At 44.2% G+C, this 13,980-nt stretch overlaps 1 protein-coding gene across 3 annotated transcripts in view; it reads right to left on the bottom strand.

The window, feature by feature from the left end:
* Positions 1 to 13,980, bottom strand: part of AKAP1 (A-kinase anchoring protein 1) — a 970,220-nt gene that overhangs the window by 283,341 nt on the left and 672,899 nt on the right. For all 3 annotated transcript variants that reach the window (XM_069614626.1, XM_069614627.1, XM_069614628.1), the window contains one exon: positions 6,855 to 7,032. In XM_069614626.1, the coding sequence (XP_069470727.1) occupies positions 6,855 to 7,032 (178 nt within the window). The remainder of the gene's footprint in view (positions 1 to 6,854; positions 7,033 to 13,980) is intronic.

Raw genomic sequence — 13,980 nt, 5'->3', positions numbered from 1 at the left:
GAGCCATTCATGGAAGGCCTTGGCTGACTATTGTGTCAGGGTCCTCCTCATCAGTGTCCACCAGAGTGTCCAGCTGGTCCGGAGCAGGCGAAGGAGTGCTGGGTGCCGAGGGCTACGGTGTTGGAACTGGAGACGGTGGCTGTGGTGGAGGCTGGTGTGGACCCGTCTGAACTGTGGGAGGCAGGGGAGCCAGAATCCAAGGAGCCGGCAAGGGCAACTGTGGCTGCACCGGGGTCTGTGGCGATGGAGCCATTGGAGGAATGACTATGGGCACAGGCGGAGGGGCTGGAAGGGGCATGTCCCCGATGACATCCCGAAAGAAGGTCCCCATCAGAGGAGCTCTCATGAGAGGGGAACTTTTTGAAAAACCTGTCCTCACAGGCCGGTTGGTGACGTTTACGGGGTAGCGGGCGTCCGCTGGGGCCGGTGCATACTCTTTTTAGATGGTTGCGGGGTAAACCTGCCCTGCGCTGCTGATGGATAAGCAGTAGGCCACGTACCTGGTTGACACAAGTCCCACCATGTAACTCATTCACCTACCTGCTCCGCTGCGAGGGACAGCATCGGTCAAGCAGCCATCTTGTCGCGCTGCATGGCAAGTGCCGAAGTCGTGGTGCTTGGCTCACTGTGCCCGGCCTCCTCCAGGACTCTTGGCGGTGGAGCATGAGACCTACCCTGCACCTCAGGACAGGGCATGGTAGGCGCATTGCCCATGGCAGGATCGCTGGTAGTGCTGCGTGAAGGCACCCCCTCAGACATCTAGCCCGTACTAGGGCATAGCCCCCGGGTCTAAACCCGGTAACGGAACCTTGCAGTCCCTCAGCACCGTCTCCGGAAGGATCTGAAATAGTAGCTGAAATAGCCTTGGTACCCATGCTGGTGCGAGAATCTGATGGGTTCCTCCAACCTGGGAGTTTCCTTGGGAAGTAGTCGCCCTTGCGGGGTGCGCTGGAAAAAAGCGGCCCTACCTTGGGCCTTGACTTATGTCTGACAAAGTCCTTCAAGTTCTTTGTAGGCGACTTCTTGAGGAGCTCCCTCCAACGAGCTAGTCGGTTCTTAAGAGCATGCAGCGTAAGCGCAACGCATGCGGTACAACGTTCCCAGCAGTGATCGAGGCCAAGGCAGCGGAAGCAAAAAGCATGGGGATCGGACGTGGGGAAGAGCCCCTCGCAGGCTGGACACCTGCTGAAACTTGCTGACTGACATGCGCCGAGGAGCCTGGCACCAGAGGACCAAGTACCTGATTGATAAAAAGACAACAAAAAGACAGAAGAATGCATCCAGGGAAGAGTGTGTGGTATTACAAGGTCGAAGCCAAACCTGGGAGCGCTTGTGAAAATCGGCCCGTTCCCGGCGACGCGGAAAAGGGGATTGAGTAGTCAGGGCAGCATAAGCTCCCCGGGCAGCACCGGCCGCACACCCCCCCCCCCCCATTAACTCACCCCCCACCCCCTCCCCCACCCCCAAGTGCCTGTAACTTTAAAGGGGAAGAAGGTTTTTCTGGTGAAAAAGGATCTATCTCCCGTTCCTAGCGATGGATGTTCCATGCAGTATGGAGGCATGAGTAAGCCATAACCAACGCATTAGAAACTGTCTAACAGACTCATAGGATCTGTTGAACCTCGCCACTTCTTCAACCACAACTTTACCTGATGTGGTCTTCCCAGATAAACCTACAATTAGTGACTTACCTATACTCGCAGCTATTAACAGTGAGCACAATAACAGTGATGACTGCGATTTTTTAACCCTAGAACAAACAAAGATACTGACTGTTCAAAACAAACGTGTACATAAAAATATTGGTGAAAAACTAGATTGCACGAAAGCTTGCAAAATAAGAACACAACCTTCAAAGTGCAATCTAACTATCCATCTAACAGGTATTATGACACTAAGAACAAGCCACGCTCATCCAAAGAGGAGATCCTTACGCTCAGGATGATTGACAACTACACGAACCATTCCCAATTAGATCTACCGTGCTTGCCATTTTTAAATTAATACCAAGTCCGGAGCTAATACGATCCCGAGATATACAAGGCATTAAAAACATGAACAGCGAATACATGGACACGGTGGAAATCACAGTTCCATCCCCAATTAAAGAAATAATTTGGAACTGCAAAGACAAACTTCAAGTGTATGGTCTGAAAGTTGATAAATATCCTATCAGATCAGAAAGAGAAAGCCATAGTAGATGCTCAGCAGGAGTCAGAAATTACATCTAACAGTTTGAAGTTTCAATCCTTGACGATCAACTGTTTAGGGAGAACTGGCCACTTAAACAGAGAAGTAATTAAGCCAACTAAGTAAAAAGTAAATAAATCAAAATGGGCCTAGCTGATCAAACCCTTAAACGAACCAAGGTCCCACGATGAATACTAATGCCAGATTGCAACCAAGTCTGCAAATATGAGGATGGCTATATGGATTACCAGCCGAGATTTAAACATCTGATGCAGAAACACCTTGAAAATCCGGTAAATATCTATGGAATAGTTTTTTCAAGAAACTTGAATGACAAATCAACCTACCTCGGCGGGATATGAGATCTGTTGGATCCCAGCAGTTAAACACCAGAAAGGAAGACCATCTGCAGGTATGTTAATTGCTATTAAATTGACCACACGTGCGACATTGTGCCAATGGGCTTCTCCTTATGCAGGCATTCAATTGACAAAACTAATCTTGCCGGGTATGGGAAAATTCCCAGGGATCCACCATAGTCATCCTCAATATTTATTGGAACCCTAGCACCATAACTGATGATTTGTACATAGGATTAGTTACTGAAATGTTAGAGCTTATAACTGATGTCACGATTACAATAACATTAATTGTTGGCGATTTGAAACGTACAGCTACAAATGATTGATCTCAGTGCATGCAAAGCGATGGTTACTCTTTATGGAAGACTGGAAAGTAATCACGTTAAATGGTACAATGAAAAGATATGCCTCCGGCCACTACGTGGGATAGACATCCATCAGCATCGATTTTGGACTATGCATTCATATCGCACGATCACTTGGACTGAATAGAAAACTTTAAAATAATACCAACACCACATAGCGATCACAGCATTCTAGAGGTGAGCTGGAAGTTAGGGAGTCGGATAGCTGGCTATTAGCACAGAGATCGCATTCAGCTTTCAGAAGGGTGCAAACGAATAATAGCTTCAGCACAGTATTTACAAAAGACAATCAAGTACTTTCAAGATGAAGTGTATATGAGAAATACTGACATTTCTTCATAGAATCCAAAGATCACACTGAGGCCGAGAATAAATCAAATAGCCATATGATGTAACTAACAAAAATATGATTACACATGCGAAAAGAGATAAAGGATATACTAGCAAGTACTAGTGAGGAGAGAGCAAGTTTGATCAGAACTACACGAACAAGATCTATAAATTGCAAACTCCAAAAAAATCCAAATAGATGAGGAATGTATGCTAAAAGCAACTGGAGCCAAATCAAGTGGAGAACTCTGGAAATGGTTAAAAACCACTCATTACACCTTAACAGCAACTCGGCTTATTAATGTAATAAGCGAAACATGGCGCTCACATTTCTCCACGCCATTTGCCAAAGAAGGAAATTAATCATCTCCCTCCTACCAGCCTAATTTCTCGAGTGGTCAGTGTTTGTTCACTTAGTCATGTTAAATCAAAAACTAAGCTCCTTGCTGGCCCCTGGTCCGGGTGGGCTAATACCATCTTGAAGGCTCATCCCAATACCTGGGCCTGCATTCTTAACGTAATATTGCTAAAGATTGTCGAGACAGAAGTAATCCCATCTACCTGAAAATAATCAATCATCCCTATATTTAAGAGGGGAAATAGAGCAGATACGTTGAATTATAGACCAATAGCTCTGCTCGATATACCGGGTAAAATGTTTGCACGGCTTTTCCTCCAAGATATCCAGACCTGGTTAAGAAAGATTATACAGGTGGACAAATACCAATCTGGTTTTGTAGCAAGACTCAGCACTACGGTTAATCTACTAATTCTGAATGCCATCGAAAATCATGTCATAGCAAACAATCAACCAGCAGATTTTTCATTTATTGACTTTAAACAAGCTTTTGATTCAATCTCTAGAGAATTTTTATGGTACAAACTGTTAAAAGCAGGCTGTCCCATTTACTTCTGCTAATCCAACAATTTTACACAGATACAGCAATCCGGATAAAAATGAACCAACAAGGCCTAACCAAACCATACCAACGTGCAAAGGCCTAAAACAAGGCTGTATACTTGCATCCACTGTTTAATTTTTAAATAAAAGACATCAACGTGGCGTTTGAAACCACCAAATCCTTTGCGCCCAATGTGGGAGGTCAACCAATTTCATGGTTATTGTACACAGATCACCTTGTAATAGTCTAACACCGATAGGGCTATAAAGGAAACATAAGTGTATTCCAAGCATACGCAGGAAAGAATTTACTTAGGATCAATATACAAAAATCGAACACTTATTAAAATGTAAAATGAAAACGTCTTTGCACAAGTGCAGCATAGATAACATGTATCTGGAAAGAGTGCAAGAATTCAAATATCTTGGCCAAAACATTATCATGAATGAGCATATAAAAATAAAATTCGATATAAAATGGAGACTTAACTTCGCAAGCCAAAATACACAAGTACAGCAATTTCACTTGCAAGCCAATCATAGTGCTTTATAAACAGACAGTCATTCCAACAGTAACATTTGACGCTCAGGTTACAATCCCAGTAAAACCAGCCAAATTGGAACCTAATTGAGGGAATATACTGGAAAGCATTATTAGCTTTAACCAAGAGTTTCCCCATTCAAATAGTCAGATCTAAATTAGGTATTCCATCCATTCAAACAATGCCTGGCAATCTCTGGCTCTTTATAGAAAATGCCTTTTAGCCAATACTCAAGCACCTACCTTGCTCCCGGCTCTGACCGAAGCACTATGCATCATTAAAACCCTGGAGCGATCAGTGCATCAACATAATGAAAGATGCGGCTAAAGGTATCCCTCCTAATGGAAAGCCCCGAGTTGGCCAAAAAAAAAAAATACCTCCGATCACGACTGGATAGTGTTATGGCATACTTGCATGAAGTACAAAGCTTTTAAGGTTGGTAACTTTAAAATGAAATTAATGTATCAGATCCATATTCAACAATTCCCTGACCAGAAATATAGAGCGCATCTAATGCGATTACACTTCCACTTCTGGCCTACTAGAGATGCAATGGCCCCAAGACACAAACAATTAAAAAGTGTTACCTTTTGCAGATTCTGTACTTTAGCCTCAGAAAATGAAACGCTAGAACAGCTTCTACCCAAATGCAGAAATCTTACTATCTGGCTGAAAGAACATTTTGATAAATATTTAGGAAAATGTAGTGTACTTAATCCTAAATACATGTGGTTTAAGATATTTAATGCTAACCAGATTTCCATAAACATTGCAACAATTACGTTCCTACTGACGTTAAATTTAGAATGTGACCAAGAAACAAAGATCTTGAGTAAGGTGGGTCCTGAATAGAGGCAATATGTATGGATGTATGTATGTGACTTATGGACGCAAAAGATAGTGGCCATGAATTGATTTTATTTATTTTTAACTCTGTATATATTAGAATGCATGTGTTCTAAATCATAGTAATGTAAAGTACTGAATCTGAGGGCTTCCTCAGACCCATCACAGGTCCTCAGAACAAGAAATATTTTACCATAGTAATCATTTCAACTGACAGAATCAACTTAACATGTATTGTATGATCTAATCATAACTGTAAAAGTAAATCTAAATTCTCTGTATGTATCTGCATTGCTTTCATCTTGTATAAGGTTGCCTACCAACCAAAATCAAAAATGTTTTCAAATTATTTAATTTTAAAAAGACGCAAGCTTTCGGAGAAACTCACTACAATTTGTGGTTATGCGTGTATATTTACCAAGATGAAAAATTTGACCATTTGTACAAAGTGTGCATTTAAACCTTTTTGCCAACACTGTTAAGTGTGGAACAGTTTTACAGCACTGAAATGCTAAAGAGATGTTCAGCTACAAATGAAAAGGAGTATACATTGCAGACTGAAGTGAAGGCTGCAATGGCACTGTGGTTGTGTTAAACAGGCCAAAACTTATTTTAAATACCACCTTTTAAATCTTGATTTTTTTTTTTTTTTTTACAAGTTAACTTATACTAGTTTAGGTAATGCAATTGTAAAGCACCCCGTCACAGGATTAACCCGGCTGTCCATAAATTCTCATCTACAGAGCTTGTCGTAGAGACTCATTACGATCTAAAAAACCATGGCAGATTAGAATGGCAAAAGTATTATTTTTTTCAGTGGAGTTATAAAACTGTCCCATTATCACACAAGGGGTTGCGAACAACATTAGAACAATTGTACATTTCTTTCCCAGAAAAAGCTAATAAAATTATGGAACACTGATTCAGGGTGGAGACTGAAATAGCAGGATTACAAAACAAGACAAATAAGTGGTTATTAGCAAAGAAAAAGCAAGGTCAAACAATGAAACAATGGAGAGGTTTTGATTCAAGAATAGGCAGGAACATTTTGATTGGCTGTGCAGCATTTCCCAACAAAGCAAATGTTTCTTTTAATCATTTCCTATGTGAACCTCATGTACTGAGCGTCCAGCCACTGGAAATTAATTGTAAACAAGCAACAGGAGAAAATTATAGTTCCCTTTATCAACATACTTAAATTAAAGTATCCGTATGGGAGATCAAGAAAACATACACATCTCCAACATGAATAGTATTTCCATGGGTCTAAGGGACCAATATATCAATTGCTGATATTTGGCTGCTATTAGATACTTACCTTCCACAGGTGTTGGTAAAACTGGAATTCCAGGCTGAGAATAACACAAAAACATCTGCTGGTCCAAACTACGCAAAGCATGAAATGTGGGATGTGTATGTTGCTGCACAAACATGTGTCCTGCATTAACAACGTTCACCACAATAACCTCTACTGTGACACCATCTGGGAGCATAAGCTAGAAAAAACAAAATAGAAATTCTCAGTCACATAATATATGAATTGGACAATAACCAAATATCTATACCAATTAAGGCAAGTTGAAGCTTCTTCAGGATGTCCCTAAATTTCAATAAACATGTAGAATCAATGATGAAATATCAAGATCTGTAATCCAGGTTATTGCGAAATAACTTAAACACTAACTTAGAACAGACTAACTGCTAATCAGGTTCCAGATTTGTTCTAATGCAACTTTGCACTCACAAAAACAGGCCAGTCTCCTACCATTTCATTCCAGTCACCTGCTGAGGACTATGAAACTAATCTGGTAAAAAGGATTTGTTTAAAATACATTTACAAATCTATCACTTGAAAAAACATGCCTGATGGTTGTAGAAATTACAATGAGGTGGTTCCATCTGTGCTATTACAAGTGCATGCCATATCGAAAAGAGCCAATTTAATGTAATGTTCCTGGTGCCCGTTCGCCATGTTCCTTGAGGCAAACAAACTCAATTTAGCTTCGACTCAGTTATTTCCTGCCCTGAATAGTACAGATCTTGACCATTTCCCACCCAACCGTAATAGGCATACAAATTACTTTTTCTACAATCGATTACATGACACTGTACATTCCATAAAAAACGTTAGGGGGCTTAGGAGGCATGGGGGGTTTAAGCAGATGGCGAGTGGAAGAAGCAATGGTAAATTCTACACATGGCAAACCACTTCTGAAACTGGAAATACATTAAAAACAAAAAGTATTAATGAAAAAAAGTTAATAGGTTGGCCACAGCCAACCAGTGACAACTTGCCTATGCAATGAAACTGTAGGGCTTTGGGCATACATTCTGCTATATTGAGGCAGTATAACCTGCAAAGGCAGGCCAAACCTACTGCTTGTGGTCTCAAGCAGAAGGGATTTAACCAAGCAGTTCAGGCTGATTTTCATTTCCCCATTTGGGCTGGGACCAAGCCTGATTTGCATATGGTCTTTCCCAAGGACTTGGCAACTGAAGAATGATTGCCTGGAGGGTTGCCCAGAGCCATGCCTTCAGCCATGTCCACTGTACATATTTACCCAATGTTTCTTTTGCACCCACTAGGTGGCCACAGCCGACTCAATGTCTTTCAGGCCCACCATCTTAAAGCACGTTTCTTTCCCGCTCACTAGCCATGGCCTTCACCCATAACCATTGGCCGCAGCCCCTTTACATGTTGCCCCAATAGCTTTCAAGTCCCACTAGCCATGGCCACTTTACATAGTGCTCCAACAGGTTTCCTAAACTGGCCCACTTGCCATGGCTTTTGGCCATGCCAGTGGCCGCAGCCAGAGGCCACCGCACTAGGTTTATTTTGGGCAAACTAGCCATGGCCTTTGGCCATGTCCACCTTCCATATTGCACCATTCGGTTCCTTAAAGTAATCAGTCTTCGGCCACACCGATTACCACACCCCCACACCACAGCTTTTTAACATTCCACTTTTTCTTTATTAATCACATTTCTTTTAACTGTTTTAAAACGTTTTCACATAAGCGCTGTTAGAATAACCCAGATTATAGTTATATACTACAAATAGCTCTGGGTTATTTGTAAAATAACCCCAGTTATTTGTGCAACACTTACATTCCAGATCCAGTCTTCTACTATCCCTGTAGATATGCGAAAATAACCCTTGTTATGAGAAAATGTTCAAGCTCTGAACTTGGTTCCCCAACTCCCCTCTCCAAAACCACTTCCAATTTCAGTGTGTCCTTTTCCCCCTCCCCACCTCTAGCCTGATGCCATTTCATCCTTTTTCCTCCTCCAACTGGCATTTCTCCTCTTAGTTTTTCAGCCAAGTCTGGTTATTTTGGAAATAACCCGTTATCTCTCGCAAACAAAAAATTTGGCAGCTTTTTTCATTTCTGAAAAGCCTCTGCTGCTAAGCACCATGGGAGATATATCTATCATTTTGGGGAACGGGGACACCCCCTTCCCGTCAAATATTCTGTCAAGTTATTAATTAAATTTTCGGGTTTCCTATGGAACTTGATACTAAACTAATAAGTCACATTACTTACCGTAATCGCATTTCTGATGCTTTTATTTGCTTAGATTCAAATGCTTTGAATAGGCCGACATCTAGTGCTGGGCGCAGACTATTGGACATGTTTCTGAAGTTCGAAAAGGGACCTCGACTGGGAGCGTTTGTAATATCCCTAGTGTGATGTCGACTGTACCCATGATCCCTCCCGCGTCAAAGTCCCTCACATTGTTTCTGACTAGAGGGAGTATAACGTGCAAGAGTGGAGACTAGGTACGTTATGCAGTGTGAAAACCTATGATTTCTCCAAGAACCTTCAACTCCAAGAGGGGAGGAAGGGAGAGCACATGTGAATCTAAGCAGACAAGCATCAGAAATACGATTACGCTAAGTAAAGTATGCATTCCAAGGCTTGTCGATCTGCTTAGAATCACAGTTCACATAGATTAGCAAGCAGTACTTGGAGAAGGAGGTGGGTTATTTGAAGGTACTGAGTGCTTGTAGTTCACTAACCCATCTTATAGATGTGAATGCAACAAGAAAAGCAGTATAGGTGAGAGGTTTAAGACTGGCTTTGAGAACTAGCTCGAAGGCCACCCCCCATGAGATTTGAAAGTACAATATTCAAGTCCCAGCCGGGAGTTGGATTAGAAACTAGAAGGTATCATTTTTTAATACCATTCATGAATGCCTTAACCGCATGCTCCTTACACCATGAAACTTTACTTTGTGATGTGGCATAGGCTGAGAGAGCAGCTAGTTGTACTCTTAATGAATTAAAGACTAAGCCAGCGTCTAACCGATACAGCATATAGTGTACTACATGTGACGGTGAACAGTCAATTGTATTGACTGTACGTGCTTTGCACCATAACACAAAATATTTACATTTGTTGAAATAATGTCTTGTGTTTGGATTGCGTGCTTCTTTCAGAATGTCCATGCACCTCTGGTCTAGGTTTAAGTGACCAAATTCTTCAGGAGCCAGGCTGCTAAGTTAGTCTGTGGGCATAGGTGAAGTTGTGCTCTAGCACCTTGAAGCGTCTTTTGTGGTAGATGGAATTACAATAATGGATCTGCGAACAAATAATCGTACTCCAAGAATATGGCAAAGTACTACCTTATTATCAATTGAATAAAGCAGGGTCAACTGGCAGACATCGGACTGATGCTTACACACAAACAAATTTGATTGCATGGAGGTCTTATACCCCAATATGCGTCATCTAGGGGGTCATTCTACGTGGCAAAATACAAATCCCATCAATGGAAGGGATTGGCGAAGAGAACATAACTACTTATTGAACATAAGGATTAGTGCATCATTGGTTGCCCTTCATCTGTAGGGCACACCTTTAACTACCTCTAAATATGTAAAATACTGATTACAGTGGACTGGATTCCACAACATTGTATATTAGGTTGTCCGCCAACCCCACTGATTGGTTGGCATACTATCCCAACCTTGGACTTTTGGCTCCTTAGCAGCACGCACTTGAAATGAAAACTAGGTGTTTGAATCCCATCCTACTACTCCCCATTTTCCCAATTAGTCCATCATCTCTCCTCGGTAGGTCACAAGCCAACGTCTTCGGTTTGTAGCTGACCTTGTGCTGGTTTAGTGTCATGGAACATTCAAGGAAGTGTGAGCACACCACTATCTTAGGGCTCTAAAGAATAGCCTTTGTTTTCGACTTCTGAGTCACATGTGAAGAGACCGCAAATGTGTACATTTCATACTGCTATTTGATTCAATTTATGCAAGGTGCTGTTGCTCCTCCTGGTCTCTAGACACATGATCTTTGTACACATTTAATTGACCAACACTGTGGCACAGATGTTGTCTTCTTCCATCTATGGAGAAATAAGTTACTCACTGTAGTGACCAATGTACTCCTAGTCCATAGTCCCCTTTCCTCCATACTGTATGGGCGTCCTCACTAGGGACGGGTGACAAACCTTTTCACCAGAAAAAAAAATCATCTTCCCATCCAAATCCAGACAGGCACGGCCCTGGGAGCACGCGCTCTCACAACTCTACCCACCAGCCCCACCACTCAGTCCCCCCCCCCCCCCCGACGTGTCAAATATTAACATTACCCAATTACACCAGTTTTATTAAGGGGGAGGGGGGTGGGACGTGTGGAGGAAAGGGGATTGTGGGCTACGAGTATGTTAGTCACTATGTTGAGTAACTTATTACTCCTACATTGCCGTCCCCTTTCCTCTATTCTGTATGGGCGATTACAACTGAATGTAGCCCAGGTTGGAGCGTTGGCCATCTTAAAAGTTCCTTAACACTGTCTGACCAAATGCCACGTCCAAGTTGGTGCTGGCATCCAAACAGTAGTGCTTCCAGAAAGCCGAGAGTAACCCATGTAGCCGCCTTGCTGATAACCTGCCACGGAACGTGCCTTTGGAAAGCTACCGCTGTTTCCTTAGCTCCGATGGCGTGGGCATGCATATTTGCTGGCAATGGCCTGTGCTGCCCCTAATACGTCTCCGATGGCCATAACCATCCACCTTGCTATGGAAGCCTTGGAGGCTGACAGCCTGGTTTTGATCCCCCCAAAGGTGACTAATAGGGCATCTGACTTGTGGAAGCTCTCGATTCTAGTTCTGTCCAGGTAGAATCTTAGCGCCCGTCTGACGTCAGCTCTGTGTTTCATCCGAAGCACCATCTCCTCATTAAGGTGAAAAGAGGAGACAACGTTGGGTAATAATGCGGGGTGCGTCTGAGCACCACCTTGTCCTTATGCAATGTAGTATATGGCTCTGAAGCCACCAGTGCCTGGATCTCACCGATTCGGCGTGCCAAGGTAAGGCCCACTAGGAGGGCCGTCTTAAAGGCTACTAGCCTGGTGGTCGCAGACACTATCGGCTCGAATGGTTTATGCCCAAGGCCAAACTGAGGCCCCACACCGGATGCGGTTTCTTGATAGGAGGATAAAGCCTAGTCAGGCAAGCTAAGTGCCTCTTAACCGCCGGATTCGAGGCTGAGAATACTGCCTCCTGAGAGTTCTTGTAAGCACCAATGGCTGGCAGATAAGTGCGGCATGCGTCTACTTTCACGCCTGAATGTGCGAGGTGCACAGAGAAGGAGAGCATGTCGCCCAACGTGCAAGATAAGGGATCAATTTCCTTGGATTCTGCTCAGTGACAGAACCGGGTCCACTTGCTTTTGTACTGGCTCCTGGTGGCGTAATTCCTAGCCCCTTGTATAATGGCCAGGTTAGCCTGTGACAGGTCCAGCAGATGCTTCAGGGAGACCTGTTCAGGAACCACGCTGCGAAGACTAACTTCTGCGGGGAGGGGTGGATGACTGTGCCCCCCCCCCTGCTGAAAGAGTAGGTGTGCTGGGGCCAGCAGGTGGTGTACAGGGGCCTGATCCGACAGGGTGAGCAGCTCAGAACCAGGGTCTTGCTGGCCAGCATGGGGCTATCAGAATGATCCGAAGGCCCCTCAACTTCCTGATCCGGCAGATGACCCTGTGCACCAGGGGAGTGGGAGTGGGGGTCGGGGGGGGGCGTAAGCGGTCATGTTCCACGGGATCAGCATTGTGTTGCCCAGTGAAACCCTGCTTTGCCCCTGCCAGGAAGCAAATTGGGGCACCTCCTGTTGGTACTGGTGGTGAAGAGATCCACCAGCGGATGACCCCCACCTGATGAAGATCCCCTGAAAGACCTGCTCGTTCAACTGCCATTCGTAGTTGTCTGCGCCCAGCCAAAAGACCTTGGGGGCCGAAAGGAGTCCAAAGGGTAGAATCCTGTATTGAAAGTGAAAACCCATGATCCTGAATCTCAGGAAGGACTGATGTGGTTCCCAAATTGGGACGTGAAGGTAGGCATCCTTCAGATCAAGGGAGCACATCCAGTTTCCCCGCACACAATGTCTCTGCTCTCAATGCTGGGGTAACCATCTTGAACATTTGGAGGGGGTGCCGGGGGGTGGTGGGGGGGGGGGGCTGGGGGGGACGGGAAGAGAAATTCAGCCTGGTTCTTTGTGTATGGCACAAGAAAAGGCAATCAGTCTCCCGCACACAACGTCTCCACTATGAAGGGTGGGGGTAATCATCTTGAACTATTGGAGAGGGAGGGGGAAAAAATTCAAGGTGCAAAGGTCCAAAACTCAGGTCAGCCCGGTTCTTTTTGTGTATGGTGAAAATGTGTGAATAGAAGCCCATACCCTGCTGTGAGGCTATGCCTTCCTCCACTGCCTTGCTCACTACAAGTGAGCATTTTGCAACCAATAATGTTGCTGCAGCAATCTGTGGAGGAGATGGAGTAGAGTGAGACATGGGGAGCCGAAAGCCTATGGATACTACTGAGAGGATCCATGGGTCTGAACCTTGTCCATCAGTGGTGTGTATGGAGAGCAAGCCTGCCCCCCACTGGAGTCTCGTGGAACCGGATGGGTCTGTCACAATTTATTCCCCTCTGAAGCGGAGGCTAAGTGGGACTGGCAAAACTCCTCGTTAGCCACCTTGTGCTGTTTGCGCCTGTGCTGTCTAGGGGATCTGTCTGGTTGCCTGGACCGTCTCTCCTGAAAGCCTCTGAAGGACCAACCCCTTGTCAGAGCACTGGTGCGTTAGGCTGTAGGTGTTAGGAGTGGACTTGTGAGGATCGATAAAGATTGCTGTCTGCGAGCTATTCTTTTTCTTATCATCAAGTTCCTCATACGTTGTGGAATGGAACACGTCACCCCCCTCCCCCCCTAAAAGGCAACTCTTATGCTTAACTTCGTTTGCATCTTGTACTCATGGTGGCCCTGAATCATGCTGTTCCCATCTTAATCTTGTATCCTGGCTTGCAACATTATGTATAACTACTGACTTCTGCAATTGTATTCACTCTCCCCTCTTGCTTCTCCACCCTTTTTGACTGCTTACTCTGTTCTGTTCTGTTCTCTCCTCCCCTCCCCTTTTTTGCCCCCCCCT

Source organism: Ambystoma mexicanum, chromosome 9 (assembly GCF_040938575.1).
Source record: "Ambystoma mexicanum isolate Mex_15411 chromosome 9, UKY_AmexF1_1, whole genome shotgun sequence".
NCBI lineage: Eukaryota > Metazoa > Chordata > Amphibia > Caudata > Ambystomatidae > Ambystoma > Ambystoma mexicanum.
The sequence above is the reverse complement of the archived record's forward strand: the minus strand, read 5'-3'. Positions and strand labels throughout refer to the sequence as shown.